Source organism: Pinus tabuliformis, chromosome 8 (assembly GCF_031772625.1).
Source record: "Pinus tabuliformis cultivar Carrire ecotype Pingquan chromosome 8, CPIR1, whole genome shotgun sequence".
NCBI classification, from domain to species: Eukaryota; Viridiplantae; Streptophyta; class Pinopsida; order Pinales; family Pinaceae; genus Pinus; species Pinus tabuliformis.
Genome location: NC_142294.1, coordinates 739,628,553 through 739,647,341, shown reverse-complemented (window position 1 = coordinate 739,647,341; position 18,789 = coordinate 739,628,553). Strand labels below are relative to the sequence as shown.

Genomic DNA, 18,789 nt, shown 5'->3' with positions numbered 1-18,789 from the left:
TGAAGCAACCAATGATTCAAACAGTGAAGATTATGACATAGAAGAAACAGAAGATGCCCCAGAATTCTCACCAGAATTAGATGACGGAAGTATTCTGCAAGTGTCATTATCAGCTATGACAAGTATATCACAACCTCAGACCTTAAAGTTAAAAGGACACATAAAGAAGAACAACGTAGTGGTTCTCATAGACTCTGGTGGCGTACACAATTTTTTAGATGCAACCGTGGCAAAGAGACTCAATATTTTTTCATTTCCCTTACCAAACATGAAAGTGATGGTAGCTAACGGTAAGAAGATTGAAAAGGTGGGGAAATGCCATAAGGTCAAATTGCAGATTCAAGACTTTAATTTAGAGTCTTCGTTCTTCACGGTACCGTTAGGAGTAGTAGATATAGTTTTAGGTATCCAATGGCTACGAACTTTAGGTACTTATGCCGCCAACCATCAAGTACAATTTATAAAATTCAAATGGGAAGGTCAGAAGTACAAATTACACGGATTCCAAGCACCAAAGAATCAAATTGTATCATCATCTCAGATGATGAAGATGATTCGAAAAAGAGCACCGGCTTATGTAGTACAATGTCACCAATTAGAAATGTTATCTGCAAATATGACCAGTGAAGAGTCACCAAAGATACAAGATCTAATTCAGAAGCATGAAAAAGTATTTCAAGACCTACCTATGAAGATGCCGCCTAATAGGGAAATTGAGCATACAATAAAAGTCGAGGCAGGGTCAGACCCCGTCAACATCAAGCCATACCGATATCAACATCACCAAAAAACAGAAATTGAGAGATTAATCCAAGACCTTCTAAAGTGTGGGACCTTGATCATCTTGGAATATCTGATCAAGTGGAAGGACTTACCCGAAGAAGACGCTTCTTGGGAGAATGAAGCATTTTGTTAACAACATCCGTTGTTACGTATGCTTTGAGGACAAAGCATTCTTTCGAGAGGAAGGCAATGTTATGTAAAAAAATTAGTTAGTATTTAATTTTAGGTTAAATTAGACGAAAGGGCACGATCATAAGATCATGCCCTTTCCCCAAAAGGTGCCCATGGTGGTATATAAGCCAGGAAACCCCGATGTAAACAATCATCTTCTTGCAATTAATCATTAATACATATTTATATATATATTTTTCTGCATATCTGATCATCATGATCATCCTCTTTTCTGCGTATCTGATCATCCTCTTTTGCTTTTTGCATCTTAATACAAAACTACTTGGATGGATTCTTCTAGAGTTTCTCAATCTTGATTTTCCTCTCTGTTTAATCATTTCAAAATCGCTAACATGGCCTGTTATGTTTTTGAAATAAAATTGTTGTACTGTTTGTTAGATCATTTACACTGAAGCATTAACATGTATTTAAGTTGACATATATTTCGTGATTATCCACTATGTTATATTAATATTATTAAATCATAAATTTGGTGAATGCTGAAATGTTCTTCTCTTCCTTCATATAGGTATCTTTGCAATTTTGTTAATTTGGCTAGCTCTCTGTAGTTCAAAGTTGCTGATTTCAGTTTAATCCCTAGGACATGTGTCATTGTGTATTAATTATGTACTACTTATTAGCTTTACATCTTCCAGATTATGTTCCAGCCCAAACTTAAGCCATGGCAGTCAATAGACATTTTGAGAAAGAATATCACTAGAACTTTATCAACAACCTTATCAACTATGCAATTTTGGAGAAACTTCTAAAAATTAAACTGGGCCCCTGTAGGTATCTAAGTTATTTTGCTGATATATTGTTATATTTGCAGCTCTAAAAGAAAAGATTGTTTGCTGAACAGGGTTTGATGGCACTGCTGAGTATTCAATTAAATGCAATTTCTGTGGTGAATCTTGTAATGTCAATTGGTATCGCAGTAGAGTTCTGTGTCCACATTACCCATGCATTCTCTGTAAGTGTACTTTTCTCATTTAGTCTTTTAGTTTTGGATGTTCCAAATTTATAGACCTAGTAGACTTTTTATTAAAGATAAACTGCTATATTGTGCCATTCATGAACACAGTAGTTAACGTCCATAAAAATAAGATGTTCTTCTCATTAGTTCTGTTTCAATATGGTAGATATGAAAAGAGTGATATCATTTATTTTTGTAGACATGTATTAAAGATAATCTGCTATATTGTGCCATTCATGAACGCAGCAGTTGACTGCCATAAAAGTAAGATGCTCTTTTCTCATGAATTCTGTTTCAATATGGTAGATATGAAAAGAGGAATATCCTGCATCTTTGCAGACATGTTGCAAGGACCCAACAGTGTTCCAGATTGTAGCTATGGAAGTTTTATCTTTATAGCCCTCAGGAAGGCATAGAGAACCTCTAGGATATCTGCTCTGACAGACCGACACATTTTCTATCTGTACCCAGAGTAAAGTTCAAAATCTTCATTTTGTTATGAATAAAAATATTCATAAACATCAATTAAATAATAAATATTAAAATACCAACTATTAATAATAATAAATTAATTAAATTAGTTAATGTCTCATTAGTTGTGAAGAGATATGGGTCAAAAGTTGTGTCATTTTATCTTCGTGGTTAGTCAATGCCTATATAGGCACACCGCCACATAGATTTATAAGCACCATTCATATTTTTATATCAATGCATTTACTTTACAACGCAAAATATACACACAAATACTATGGTTGCACACTGGTTTTATGTTTTTGTGGTATCAGAGCCATTCGTGGAATTACGCTACTATTCATTCTGCTCATCGTTCCCTCACCTCCGCTGTCCACACCTATTTCCAATCCACCTGTTCCTGCATTCCTTTTGTGCCCTCCGCTGTTCAAACCCACACTTCCGCTCCACTGTTGCCTGCATCCCCAGCGCTTCGTCCCATGCCCCTGTGTTTCCTGTGCTCCCCATTTTTGTCCCTTCCACCAACTCGTTGACCCTGCCCACAGTTGGTCATTGCCCTTGGTTCCACTTCGTCGTCCCCTATCAGCGCGTTGACTGGCATCTCGTTGTTGTCCACACACCCTTCTCCGCCGCAAAAGATTCTCCCTACTCTGCGCTGCAGTGTTTCGTTATCATGTGCATCCATTATGTGCCTGTGTCCAACTGTCTACATCCTCATTTATCACTCACCCATCCACGTTTAATCAACGTGGGTCAAACTTCGTTACACTATGGCAACAGCGTCCACGCCAACGCATTACCACTCGGTCGTTCCTCTCGCCTCAATCGAATACCTGTGCCACAAGGAACTTAGTTAAGTCATCACTGCTCACTATGGTCAAGCATCGTATTGGATCGAAAGGTCAACGGGTTACTAGCATTGTTTCATACGGTTTGGTGTGGGTATAAAGGTTGATTCGATACATACAAGTTAAGTGGATAAAACTGTGAGTAACGTATGTTACATATCTATATATATATATATATATATATATATATATATATATTACGATTTAACAGCAATGTAACTTAATTGGAATTTTAATTAGTTATATAAATTAATATAATTAATTAATTTAAAAAAAATATATATTTGGGTCTACCAGGAAAAAGAGGAACAACACTGGTAGCAGTGATAATTACGATAATTCGAAGAAATTTCAAGAAAAACTCGACAATGTGCGCAAGCACCTTGACGATATCGAAAGGAAGCAAAATGATTTCGAGAAGAATCAAGACCAAATGGCAGAGGATATCATAGCAATAAAGAGCATGATGAGTCAGTTTATTGGAGGAGCCAATCCACCTTTTAATCTCTCAGCTACGCAAAGTCCCAAGACTCCAGAAGGCGGAACTTTTCCAAGTCATGAATTTCCGTCAATGCACGAAAAGCCATGAGTACCGCATATACTGTTTGAAGGAAGTCAGTGCCATACAAAGTTTCCTAACAAAGACTACCTTAAAATTAAAAAAGAATTACCTAAATAGATGGTAACAACCATAAAGGCGCCATTATATGGGTAAATAAAATGGACGCCATTTTCAGAGCAAACCCACCAATAGAGAAACAAGAGAAGGTTATGACCGCATCCAACTACTTGGAAGCTGAAGCATATGATTGGTTCCTATGGTGGTTTAATAAATGTGCAACTCGCTCGTTCAATTGGCAAAATTTTACAAACGCCCTGCTAAAAGGGTTTCATGACAAAGAAGAGGATGATGTTTATGAAAGATACATTCACCTCAAACAGAAAGGATCAATAAGTGAATACACTCACGAATGGGAAGTACTAGCTATAAGGCAAAGGGGATTCTCAGACGAAAAGTTGTTAAAAATGTATTGTTGTGGCCTTAAAGATTATATTCGAGAAAAATTAAAATTATATAAACCCCAAACCATTGAAGATGCTAGACACGTAGCAATAATTATTTGAGAGAAAATATAAGTTCAGAATGTCATCATTCAAGGAAAACGAAGACCAACAACAACACTCAAGAAAAAAAGAAACTAAGAAGTGTAGGTATTGTGGAGATAAATGGACATCAGGGCACAAGTGCATTAACAAGAAACTATATACTTGTGAAGTCGAGAAAGAATCAGACACTTCAAGTAATGAGCAAGAAAAGAAGAATAGTTGTCGCAAATGTGAAAACTAGACGCTAGGCCATAAATGGGAAGCAAATTGAAGTACAAGAACATGATGAAGGAATCATTGTCAATTTGTCACACACAATGAAGATTCAGATTCTTAGGGATCGTCATTAGCTGTAATCTCATGTGACTGGAAAAAACTTGATGAAAATAGTAACTCTTTCGGAAATCAAGAACAACAAGAAACTACAAAATATGTTCCACCACATCTTTAGAAGAAGAGCCAATTCCCAAAAAGGAACATTAAACTCACAACTCCATCAACAAACATGAGGAAGAGTCTATGTTCTAAAACCCTAAGGCTCAATGGACTCATAAAAGACAGAAACATCAATATACTTATATATTCTAGTAGTACTCACAATTTTATAAACATTGATCTTGCTAAACAACTTGGTCTTTCTATATGCCCAATCAAGGACCTGACCATGTTTGTCGCTACTGGAAAGAAATCAAGGAAAAAGGAGAATGTCAATATTGCTAATGGAAATATTAAGTGATAACAGCCATAAAATCTCAAACATGCAACCAAAAATCAAAATATAAGCAGAAATATTAGCACACCAAAAATTCACACCAAGATATGTTGAGCGATATTATTAATCTGATGAATGGGGTACAATGAGTTGGAACAAGTGCACGGTTGCACTTGGGCTTGCTACAACAAGCTAAACAAGTCCCAGCTGAGAAAAGTGTTGCCCAAGTGCTAAAAAGTGTTTCCTCCAAAACCCCTGCATTGGCCCAATAATTCTATTACTTCTAGCTGGAATGGAACAAGTGTTTGACCCCTCTAGAATAATCAGAAAATTTTGCAAATTTGGTTGTAGGCTTCCCTCAATAGACCCAATAAAAACCCATAAAGGGTTTGAGCAACTACCAAACACCTTCGAAACCCTTCTTCTAGAGCGAATTCCTCCTTAGCCAGTCAATTCGCACTTCTTGGATTGGGTGCCAAACAACAAGAAAATCCTCCCCAATGCCGCTTGATGACTCCTTACTAAATCAACTGAAAATTCCCTAGCCCTTCACCAATTCGAGTTAGCTTCCCTCACTGTCTGCGTAAGCCCTGCTAGGCAGCCTCTGCACACTAGCTGGAAAGGTAAATTTGGGCCTGTGTGATATGTTGATTTGGGGTAGCATCGTATGTGTTCTAGCCATGAAAATTGGTGGAGAGGCTAAAGCACATGAGATCTCCAAGACCCAGAAATGGTTTAAACAGATTGTACCCGATTTGGGAGATATTAAAATAATTAATATTTTTAATGGAGTTCCTAAGTCTAAACTTAGGAAAAATAAAATATTAATAGGTATTAATATAAAACTGGGTTAGAAAATTTCAAAAGTCGTGGATCAAACCAAATCTAATCTTAGCCGATGATTAGAGATTTAATCTCAGCCGTTGATGGACCAACAGGAAAAGTATAAGAGGAGGCTTGAGGGTCAGTTGGAGAATACACCAAAGTAATTAGTCATTCATTTTGCTAGAGCGGGGTTGGTAAGCAAAGTTGAATTAGTGATCAGCAGCGAGGGGCAATGAGTACGAGGCAGAGAGGCAGGGACAATATTGGGAGACCAGCACAAAAGCAGAGAGAGTGAGAGTAGCAATCAGTCCAGGCTATGCAGAGCCCAACAGAGGTAGCGCAGAGCCCAGAGAGACTACGTCATCCACGCAGAGGGCAGAGGGAGTGACGCAGAGGCTCCCAAAGGTTGCGTAGTGCCTCAGAGGGCTGACGTGGGTCAGCAGGAGGCTGACCCAGAGGCCAGAAGGGCCAGCGTTGAGCTTCAGTTGTGACGAATAGGGTTTCATGGGACAGGTTTTCTGAATACCTGTTTCCGGATATAGAGGTATTGTTGCCATGTATTTTTCTCTGTCGGGTGAGCCAGTTAGGCACCCAGTTGTACTCAGATAGACTGCATAATAATATAACCCTCTGAATAGCTGCACCAGTTTTCCTGTATTGGGTTTTTCCGGGGACATTTGTCCAAAAATAACGGTGTAACTTGTGTGCTTGTTTTCTTTCAGTTGATGATCTGTAGATGTTGAGACTGTATTTGTGTTTATTTTCAGTATTTATATGGTTAAATAACTTGTTAAGTAATTAAACAAGTAGGTGAAATAAACCAGATATTACAAGAAGAATTTCTAACGGGTTAGAATTAGAAATTCCAACACGGTATCGGAGTGTGGTTGCAGATCATAAGAAAACTGAAGGCATCAGCCAAGCAGAGCATTTGCAGCAGATTCAGCTATTTTGAGTGACAGAGCTGATCCTTGTAGAAGGCGACAGAGGAAGGAGTGACACAGAGGGACTACATCATCAATATGGGCTAGAGAGAGGCAGAATCAGGCTCACGCAGAGGCCAGGAGGGCTCATGCAGTTGGATAAAGGAGCTGCTCTGTCGGTGTCGGGATTGCGCAGAGTCAAGTGGCTCAATCCTTCAGTTGCTGGGGCATAGGAGGTTGTGGGTAGTTTGCGAGAGCGAATCTGGTGGGGTACTGTGGTCAGAACAGTACCTAACAAGGAAAGACCAAGGTAGAGGGAGTTGTTGCCGAGGCGGATTTCTAGCCAAAGAATCCGAATCAATGTTGCCGTTGCACAGACGATTGGAGAGGGGCAACTTGACGGTTGACAGAAGGATTTCCATGAGGGAAATCGGGACTCAAAGGGAGTCCAAAAGAGAACTTCCAGACGGGAAGTAGAGAGACTCAGTAGAATCGAACCGAGAACTTCCAGACGGCAAGTAGAGAGACTAATAGGAGTCGAACAGAGCACTTCCAGAGGGGAAGTAGAGAGACTTAGCAGGAGTCGAACAGAGAACTTCTAGACGGGAAGTAGAGAGACTCAACAGGAGTCGAACAAAAAACTTCCTGGCAGTAAATAGAGAGACTCGAAGGAGTCGATAGAAGAGCAGAGAGATGGCCATGAATGTACTGAGGATCAGCACGGGTTGGATGGGGCATCCAACTTCGTCATCTAGAAGGCCAGGATCTTGTCTGTTCTATGTGCCATGAGTACTCATGTGCCACTTGAGAAGAAGTGGGGAGACATCGAGTTGTAGTCAGGAGGACTACAGACGATGAGGGGCAGGATCTTCAAGGTACCCAACCTCTTGGATTATACCTTGCTATGGGAGCCCTGAAGAGGAGTAGCAAGACTGGCGGCTGTCAGTAGAGACGGATGCGGATGAGGCGGCAGAGAGTGTTACAGTGCAGGAGTCCCCACACAACGCAAGGCTAACAGGCTGCAACAGTGCGAGAAGCATGGGAGTGTTGCACCAGTGCAGGATTGCATAGAGAGGTGTGCAACGATGCGAAATGCAGGGAGTTGTTGCAACAGTGCAGAGGTCAGTAGAGGGAGCACTTGTTAGCCGCAAAGGGAGCTTCAGCATCGGGAGTGTTTCTAGCCTGACAGGGATGTGAGAAGTTGGGTGGATCAGTTACTTACTTCTTAGTAATTGAGTTGCAGTGTTGTAGCAATATGCAATAGCATGATGCAACATGACGAGAGTGGGTTGTAGTGCAAATGCAGTGTTGGGAGGATGGACCAACAGCAGCACGAATGCAGAGGGAGCTGCCGTATGGATGCGGCAGTGGCAGTGGCAAGGCCATGGGCAATAGTACAGGATGCAGCAGTGCAAAGGATGTTGGGTGGGGAGGCCTAGCATCAGTACAGGGACCGGTGCCGAATAATTAGTGTGATACTTAGTGAGGAGTATTACTAGAGCACCGTCCTCGCTAAGAGGGATTGTTGATTTGGGGTAGCATCAAATGTGTTGTAGCCATGAAAATTGGTGGAGAGGCTAAAGCACATGAGATCTCCAAGACCCAGAAATGGTTTTGACAGATTGTACTCGGTTTGGGAGATATTAAAATAATTAATATTTTTAATGGAGTTTCTAAGTCAAAACTTAGGAAAATTAAAATATTAATGGGTATTAATATTAAACTGGGTTAGAAGGTTCCAAAAGTCATGGATCAAGCCAAATCTAATCTTAGTCATTGATTAGAGATTTAATCTCGGTCGTTGATGGACCAATAGGAAAAGTATAAGAGGGGGCTTAAGGGTCAGTTGGAGAATACACCAGAGTGATCAGTCATTCATTTTGCTAGACCAGGGTTGCTAAGAAAAGTTGAATTAGTGATCAGCAGCAAGGGGTAATGAGTACGAGGCAGAGAGGCAGGGACAATACTAAAACACCAGCACATAAGCAGAGAGAGCAAGAGCAGCAGTCAGTCCAGGCTACGCAAAGCCCAACAAAGGCAACGCAGAGCCCAAAGAGTGCGTCATCCACGCAGAGGGCAGAGGGAGTAACGCAGAGGCCCCCAGAGGTTGCGTAGTGCCTTAGAGGGTTGATGCAGAGGATCCTGGGGCTGACGCAGGTCAGCAGAAGGCTGATGCAGAGGCCAGAATGGCCAACACTGAGCTTCAATTGTGCCAAAGAGGGATTTGTGGGACAGGTTTTCTAAATACCTGTTTCCGGATATAGAGGTATTGTTGTCGTGTATTTTTTTCTCTGTCGGGTGAGCCGGTTAGGCACCAAATTGTACTCAAATAGACTACATAATAATATAACCCTCCGAATAGCTGCACTGGTTTTCCTGTATTGGGTTTTTCCACACACATTTGTCCAAAAATAACGGTGTCACTTGTGTGCTTGTTTTCTTTCTATTAATGATCTGTAGATGTTGAAATTGTACTTGTGTTTATTTTCAGTATTTATATGGTTAAATAACTTGTTAAGTAATTAAACAAGTAGGTGAAATAAACCAGATAGTACAAGAAGAATTTCTAACAGGTTAGAATTATAAATTCCAACATGGTATCGGAGCGTGGTTGCAAATCACAGGAAAACTGAAGGCATCAGCCGAGCAGAGCATTTGCAGCAAATTCAGTTGTCTCGAGTGACAGAGCTGATACTTGCAGAAGGCGACAGAGGAAGGAGTGATGCAGAGGGACTACGTCATAAATCTGGGCCAGAAAGAGGCCAGTGCAGAGGTTGCAAGAGGCAGAACTAGGCTCATGCATAGCCACGTAGAGGCCAGGAGGGCTGACGCAGTTCGTGAGGGAGCTAATTTGTCGGTGTCGGGATTGTGTAGAGCCAAGTGGCTCAATCCTTCAGTTGTTGGGGCATAAGAGGTTGTGGGTAGTTTGCGAGAGCGAAGCTGGTGGGGTACTGTGGTCAGAACAGTACCTAACAGGGCAAGACCAAGGTAGAGGGAGTTGTTGCTGAGGCGGACTTCTAGCCAAGGAATCTGGATCAGTGTTGCAGTTGCACAGACGATTGGAGAGGGGCAACTTGACAGTTGGCAAAAGGATTTCCAGGAGGGAAATCGGGACTCAAAGGGAGTCCAGAAGAGAACTTCCACGTCTAGAAGTAGAGATACTCATTAGGAGTCGAACCGAGAACTTCTAGACGGGAAGTAGAGAGACTCAGTAGGAATGAAACAGAGAACTTCCAGAGGGGAAGTAGAGAGACTTAGCAGGAGTCGAACAGAGAACTTCCAAACGGGAAGTAGAGAGACTCAGCAGGAGTCGAACAGAGAACTTCTAGGCTGTAAGTAGAGAGACTTGGAGGATTCGACAAAAGAGCAATAAATGGCCATGAATGGATTGAGGGATCAAGAGGGGTTGGATGGGGCATCCAACTTCGTCATCTGGAAGGCCAGGATCCTGTCTGTACCATGTACCATGAGTGCTCATGTGCCACTTGAGACGAAGTGGGGATACATCGAGCTGTAGTCAAGAGAGCTACAGGTGATGAGGGGAAGGTTCCTCGAGGTACCCAACCTCTTGGATATACCTTGCTATGGGAGCCCCGAAGAGGAGTAGCAGGACTGGCGGATGTCGGTAGAGACAGATGCAGATGAGACGGCAGAGAGTGCTATAGTGCAGGAGTCCCCAGACAACGCAAGGCTAGCAAGCTGCAACAGTGTGAGAGGCACGAGAGTGTTGCACCAGTGCAGGATGGCACAGAGGGGTGTGCAACGGTGTGAGATGCAGGGAGTTGTTGCAACAGCGCAGAGGTCAGTAGAGGGAGCACTTGTTAGCGGCAAAGGGAGCTTCAACATCGGGAGTGTTTCTAGCCTGACAAGGATGTCAAAAGTTGGGTGGATCAGTTACTTACTTCTCAGTAACTTTGTTGCAGTGCAGTAACAATATGCAGTAGCATGATGCAACACGATGAGAGGGTGTTGCAGTGCAGATGCAGTGTTGGGAGGATGGACCAGCGACAGCATAGATGCAGAGGGAACTGTCGTACGGATGTAGCAGTGGCAGTGGTAGGGCCATGGGCAGCAGTACAGGATGCAGCAGTGCAGAGGATGTTGGGCAAGGAAGCCTAGCATCAACACAGGGACCGGTGCTGGATAATCAGTGTGATACTCAGTGAGGAGTATTACTAGAGCACAGTCCTCGTTAAGAGGGAGTGTCGATTTGGGGTAGCATCGAAAGTTCTCTAGCCATGAAAATTGGTGGAGAGGCTAAAGCACATGAGATCTCCAAGACCCATAAATGGTTTAGATAGATTGTACCCGGTTTGAGAGATTAAAATAATTAATATTTTTAATGGAGTTCCTAAGTCTAAACTTAGGAAAAATAAAATATTAATGGGTATTAATATAAAACTGGGTTAGAAGGTTCCAAAAGTCATGGATCAAGCCAAATTTAATCTTAGCCATTGATTAGAGATTTAATCTCGGTCGTTGATGGACCAATAGGAAAAGTGTAAGAGGATGCTTGAGGGTCAGTTGGAGAATACACCAAAGTGATCAGTCATTCATTTTGCTAGAGCGGGGTTGCTAAGCAAAATTGAATCAGTGATCAGCAGTGAGGGGCAATGAGTACGAGGCAGAGAGGTAGTGACAATACTGGGAGACTAGCACAGAAGCAAAGAGAGCGAGAGCAGCAGTCAGTCCAGGCTACACAGAGCCCAGCAGAGGCAACGTAAAGCCCAGAGAGACTACATCATCCACGCAGAGGGAGTGACGCAGAGGCTGCGTAGTGCCTCAGAGGGCTGACGCAAGTCAACAGAAGGTTGACGCAAAGTCTAGAAGGACCAGTGCTGAGCTTCAGTTGTGCCGGAGAGGGTTTCGTGGGACAAGTTTTCTGAATACCTGTTTCCGTATATAGAGGTATTGTTGTCATGTATTTTTCTCTATGGGTGAGCTAGTTAGGCACCCAATTGTACTCAGATAGACTACGTAATAATATAACCCTCTAAATAGCTGCACCGGTTTTCCCATATTGGGTTTTTCCGAGGACATTTGTCCAAAAATAATGGTGTCACTTGTGTGCTTGTTTTCTTTCAGTTGATGATTTGTAGATGTTGAGACTGTACTTGTGTTTATTTTCAGTATTTATTTGGTTAAATAACTTGTTAAGTAATTAAACAAGTAGGTCAAATAAACTAGATAGTACAGGAAGAATTTCTAACGGGTTAGAATTAGAAATTCCAACATGATACCCTCAAGCTCTACCCTGCAAACCTCCAAAAACCTCCAGCAATGACCTTGTAGAATGGACCTTCAAAAGCCCAAAACTCGGCCTACTCTATAGTTTCTCCCCCAAGAAGTGTGAGTTTCTCTTTCTGTTGCCAGACTACTTAGAAAATGGGACGAAACTACTAGTAATTACCTTTAGAACAGCTCTAGAAATGGTTTTAAAAGCTCCCCTAGAGTGGCACTCGAAGTCCACTGAAAAGGAAGGTGATATTCTCGCCCAAAAACCTCTTGTGCTAAACAGCATGTTGTAGACTTGCCTCAGTAGCTCAAGCGTACAAGAGAATAATTTCCAAATTGACAAAAAGCCCCAAAACGAGGTAGCTCTCTCCTATTTATCTTGGTTGCCTCCTTTTCCCTTGTGGGCCCCATCAATTCAACCCCTTTGCCTCATTTACCCCTCCAATTCGACTTGCCTCCAAGGGGATTCGATTTCTCTCTCTAGGGGTGGCCCCTACATTCCAATAACTTTTAAATTTCCCCCCATCTACTAATGTTTGCTCAAAATTTGCCTAACTCCCCAAAATTGCAAAATTGTGTGGCTACCTTTGATAAACTTTATTTGGAGGGAACATTACAAATACCTCCTTAATGATGAGTCAGTTTATCATTCATCAAGATTGGGACAATACAAGAGTTCCTTTTATAGATGAAGCATCATGTGCTTGAGGAACTGGTGGATGGCTAATGAAGTGGGTAGAGCTCATGCTAGCCTTTTGCCCATGCACTAATCAAATGTCCTAGCCATCCTTTATAGTTTACCTTTTCCTTTCATTGTCATTTTTCATGCTTTTACCTTTTTCTTTCATTGTGGTTTTTTATGCTTTTACCTTTCTTTTCATTGCATCGACCTCCAAGGCAAAGTTTTCTAGCTTAGACTCAAGGATGAGGATGAAAGGGTGTCAATCCCAATGACCAATGACTACCAGCCCAAAGAATGGAAATGAAATAATGGGAAAGATGAAAAGTGGTAAGTATGGAATATCTTGGACACTCTACTACAATTGAGCCTCTCCTGTAGAGCCCTTCTCAAACCCTAAGGCATCAAAGGAAGTCCCGCTAGACTAAAGTCAAAGACTAACCTCCCTGGTGAAGTGAGGGTACATGAATACAATCAAGATCAATCAATCATCCAGTTCACCCCTTGATCCATATTAGTATGCCCAAAACATTAAGTGAAAGCACATGATTACAAAATGGTTAATGTACCTTCCAATGCATGACCCACCATCCTTCAAGAAGGAATGCTGGATGGGAGAGATTAATCTGATCATAGCAAGAAGTGGAGGATTCTGGCATCATGTCATGTGCTAATTATATAGGGCTGTTGCCTGGTTGGCTCTCCAAGGAGGAAAAAAGTTTTTCCCTATGGGTTACCCACATTTTGGTGGGTAACATGTCCCAATCTCTATTTTTTTTAATTTTAGTTTGATGATCTATTGAGTGGGAACTCAGCTTTAGGCATTGTTGCTGATGTAACAACCTGCACCATCTTCCTTTTTATCATCAAAGTCATTTCATTCCTTGTAACTGCCTGTTCCTTACCCCTCACAACTAGTTGTATTGTTCAATTGATCTGTCTTTGTTATGCCCTCAGAACATTTCTACCATTGCAGTTACAGACACAGGTTTGACCTTGTTCTCAGTCTCTTTTATTCTGCAGCAGCAGTTCACATTTGGATATTGGCATTGTAGATAATCCTTGAACCATTAGTTAAACAACAGTCCTAGCGCTATAGAAGACTTAGAGAACCGTAAGCAAACCAACTGCAGCCTTCTTTTTTATATTCTCTAGCTGTATTTGCAACCATTCAATAATAAACCTTTCCCAGTTACAACATAATGCTTCAACCTTGTACCTGATTGTCTCCAGATATTGCTCTAGAATGGAGCATTTCTATGCCTACTGTCCTACCCACCACTAAGTAGATCAGGAAAGAAGTAACCCTCCATAAATTGGTGTGTAGAATGATTTCAACTAATATTCCTGCCTGATCATTAATTCTAAGTTTATTTTTGATAGGCATCACTCTCAAGCTACATTGCGTTGGGAAATAGGTATGCATTTCCAAAATGAAAACACACTGGAAATGTGACACCCCAAAAATTTGAAAATGGGGAAACACAATATATATAATATATATAGCACATTATATTGAAACTTGGAAAGAAATTATTGTGAATAAATGAGTGTAAAGATCATTTAAATGACAAGAAAATTGCAATATTCACCATTGCTTGTATTGGGATCATCATCATTAGCATCACCCTTTGCCTCTACTTCAATCCTCTAGGAACATTATTCAATGCACCCAATTTGATGAAAGTACCTAATCCGCTTTAAAATATGATACGAAAAGCTTAGCATACCTAATCAATTATTTTGATTTGAGTAAAGGGTACATTTTTCTAAGGCCATGATAGAGGAACCCAACAATCAATATCACTAACATCGAAGTACATAAAGGGCTTGTTGCTCTTGATTAATTGCCGATCCCACACCTTCATACAAGATAGAATCTAATGAAAATGCTACAATCCTACCAATCCTGAAATCTGCTGATTTTGAATGGGATATGAATTTTTACTTTCTCCTTTTCATCCTTTTACTTAAAGAATTTAACATTACCATTAACTGCATAAATATTGGTGCAAACTAAATACTGAAACCCTCTTTTAAAGAAATATTTCCGTTCTTAGAGGCTTCTAGAAGTCTCATTAATTCAATTTGACTTCTAATTAGGCATTAAAACCAAAAGTGTGGATCCCCACAATTGCATCAAGGCAAAATCGGACAAATTCCTTTTGGAAATGCTTCCCACATATGAAACACGTTTCATGCATGTTTGAGTCACATTTCAGCATTTCGATATGAAAAAGCGGATGGTACTGGGGATGGGGCAGAGGCGCAGGAATTTTTCCTGTAATGTAGCTGTTAAGTCATTTCTTTGAATGTATCACTGCAGTTGCAGAATCCTTTTTGTTAGTGGATGCACATCACTAATAAATTATAATTCAGTTGATTGAAACTTTATCAAATATGTATCTTCTTCTAATTTGAGAAAATCCAACCTTACCAAAAACATCTTATCTTTTAATCTGAATAAATTCAATCCCTTGCAGAAGGCTCATTACTAGTGACTGTGGTTATGATCTTTGGCTCATTTCATATTGGTCATAGCCTTAAATTATTCTGTATTTTCTGTGCATGTGTTCATTATAAAGATTAATTTGGCTTAAAATGCATGCTTTCTTATAGGTGAGTGAAGGAGACAGGGCACAGCGCTCAAAAGAAGCACTTACAACCATGGGAGCTTCTGTTTTCAGGTAATGGATACCTGTTTCTTTAATTGTGATAGTTCTTGGAAATAGCAAGATATCTGTCCATTAAACTAGGTTTATCTTTTGAATCTGTGAAAATACCTTTGGATATGCCTTCTTATGCCTAATATTCTGACAAATTGGACATTTTTCAGCGGAATAACAATTACAAAATTTGTTGGTGTGCTTGTACTATGCTTTGCACGATCAGAGATATTTGAGGTTCGACTCTCTGTCCCAAACTCTGTATCTCACATATATATACCCCTGCTTTAAAAACTTTGCATGTACTAACTAAAATAAAAAATAGAGCTTGCAAGCAAGACTCCTGTAATTAGCAAATTTGCATATATTAACTAAAATCCAAAATATAATACGCAAGCAAGTCTGCTGTAATTTCAATTTCTAGAAACGCACTTCCATGAGACTTTATATATATTATACAGCATGTGTAAGGTTACCATCAGGGCAAGAACTGATAATGGCATAGATATATTGTAAAACTGATCAAATTTTCATCAATCATTTTACCAATATTGTGTGGAAAGTAGTTTTTAGTGATATATAAATAATGTGGACTCATTTATATGTGGTCATTTCCGAAAACTATCTCATCTTATGTAACTTTGATCAATTTACTATTCATGCAGGTCTACTATTTTCGAATGTACCTTGCCCTTGTGATACTTGGGTTCTTGCATGGTCTTATTTTTCTACCAGTAAGTTTCAAACTGTCATTTATGGCTTTTGTTTCTTCTACTCTTTTATGCATGTTGCTTGCCTTCAGTTTCTTGACCACATGGAGTCTACCTACTGAAGAACATGATTGTGATGCATTTTCAACAATTCTGATGCTTCAGTTGCTATCAGGGATAGAGATTTTCTTTTGCCTGACACTCATCTCTGTGCCTTGAACACTGTAAAAGAGATTATAGATGTTTCTATTTCTCTTTTATGCAGCCAAACTTACATTTATGTTTATAGTCTTCTTTGTGAAAACAAAGCAATAAGTGCTACCCTTATATTTTAGCGTTGGCATCTTTGCAGGTGTTATTGAGTGTCTGTGGTCCTCCATCCATCAAGTCTGTGTTAGATAATGATGAGCAGAACCAGTCTAGAACTCACCCAAATCAACATGATTTGCGATTGTATAAAATGGAAAGGGAATCCTCAGATTGATATTGAGTCTGACATAATCTTGTGCAAGTATTTCATCGAGTTAGGTTACTGAAAGGTGATACTCTTATTTGTAAATAGCTGCAGTGAGGCTGAACAGCCACAAACTTTATGCCCTCTTGAAGTTTGAGATTATATAAGAAAATGTATTTAATGCATTCATTGATCCAACAAGACATGACCAAGAAAAAGTGCAAATGGAAGTTAATAATATTGATTACTTACCTATCGCTTGTAAATACAAAACATATGGCAGCGAGGAACCTAATTGCCATAGAGCTATCTCCGCACTCTCAGATATATTCAAGACAGAATTTAGCTGCAGGTACTCGATTATGCACTGCTACACAAGGTACCTTTCCAAGATTACAATATACAATTGAATGTGTGTTAGTAATCTCAAGCAAAAATGTTGGTGATGTGATATGTTCATATGCTAACTCACCTCACTGAATGTGTGCAATTAGATGTTTTCAGAAAAGATGGTAGTAAAACCATTTGAATGATAGTGGAAAAAGAGCTGTCATATGACTAAATAAGGGTGAGATAAATATTGTCCACCACAGAGAGGATTCTGCACGGACACTAACCTGTGGCCATATGTCATACATGGTCTCACTTGTGGAATTATTTTGTACACTGGTCATACATCCCGCAGTAGTAACCTTGCCATTATTTAGCATGCAGGTTGCTCTGATGTGGTTGCACAATGAACAATATATGTACTTCGCAGTAAATGACAAGGCTTCTTGCTAGCTATATTTAATACCTTTTGCATATGCCTAGTTGCAACAAATAATGGCTCGAAAATCAATTAAAATACAACAAATATCTTACAAGATTGTGGGTTAGTGATTAAGAGTGTTGCCATGATAATGACTCGGGTTCAAATTCTAACATAAAGCCTTAGAATAACGTGTGAATTGGACCAATTTTCACAGGGATTTAAATTGGAATGGTGTTGTGAATGTGGCATTGGGGTTCATAGCACCTCATAGATTTTCAAGGAAAAATGTTTACTTGAAAAGAAAATATATCACTACTTTTTATAAAAAATATGAAAGATTTTCAATGTACTTTTTGTCAATATCAATCTTAGAATATTTTTGAGAAAAAGTGTTTATGAGAACTGTTATTACAGAATTTAGCACCATAGTGCAAAGCCTTATTAAATACTCTAGACTAAGGGCAACAATAGGATTAGCAACTAGTGTCACCTCAATTATGCCCCCTTCTTGTTCTATGGATGGATGCTATCTCCATAAGGGAGGCTTCCTTAGTGGATCTTGGAGATTAGAAAACCCAAGAAATCTCAAGCTAAATACTCTCCAAGGGTTTCGCTGAATAAAACACCCAAAGATGATATTCAATAAGGTAGGGCTTTGGGTGATGTGAAATATAATTCAATGTAACGAGTTCAAATGAGCTATGGCTAAATCTAGAGGGCGTAAACAGATTACATAGGTTCAAATAGATCCCAAGCACATCCTACCATTAAATGATCAATGTGTTATAAATTGGAATTTTAAAACCATACAATTTACGACATGCAAAATTTATGACAGAAATTATAAAACAGGCCATAAATAATTATGAACAATAAATATGCAAAGGCTATTGAATGAGTAAATAAAGAAATAAGTTGCAGTATTTTTTCAATGGCTGAAAATACATAAAACAACTACAAAACCCTCAATGTCAACACTAAAATGATAGTCGAAAAATGCATTAAAAATGATATTTTTCTTTTTCAATTTGGCGGATACAAAGCCTAAACCTAGGACTATGAGGTCCAACATATTTGATGCTATTAAATGCAGCTTTTGTTGTAACCTAATCCAAAATTATCCTAGGAAAAATTGTGTTCGTGTTAGGGTTTAATTTTTTAAAAGGGTTGAGACACCAAATAGACAAATGCCTTTCTCATTCCTTGGGCTAATGGAGTCAAACAGCAAGGTCTATGGCTAAAGACTTGATTGGAGCAAGTTAAGAAAGAGAAATCTCTCAATTAAAATGCTAACAGTTTTCAATTAATTGGAGATTTAACATCAAAGAAGCTATACTAAAGTTCCTTGATAGATACTTGGTGAAAATTTTGCAAAAGGAGAAAATTTTACATAAAGAGGAAAATTGCAGTGAAACCCTAATTCTACAACATTTGCAAAATGGAAGAAGATTACTCACAATAAAGTTGCACAAATC

The 18,789-nt window shown here is 39.6% G+C and overlaps 1 protein-coding gene across 1 annotated transcript in view; it reads left to right on the top strand.

Moving 5' to 3' along the window:
* Positions 1 to 17,007, top strand: part of LOC149237701 (uncharacterized) — a 492,469-nt gene extending 475,462 nt beyond the window's left edge. Inside the window, exons 35-39 of the mRNA XM_089372754.1 lie at positions 1,817 to 1,927; positions 15,350 to 15,417; positions 15,567 to 15,633; positions 16,062 to 16,130; positions 16,459 to 17,007. Coding sequence (XP_089228880.1) covers positions 1,817 to 1,927; positions 15,350 to 15,417; positions 15,567 to 15,633; positions 16,062 to 16,130; positions 16,459 to 16,590 — 447 coding nt within the window. The 3' untranslated portion in view covers positions 16,591 to 17,007. The remainder of the gene's footprint in view (positions 1 to 1,816; positions 1,928 to 15,349; positions 15,418 to 15,566; positions 15,634 to 16,061; positions 16,131 to 16,458) is intronic.
* The last annotated feature ends 1,782 nt before the right edge of the window (positions 17,008 to 18,789 follow it).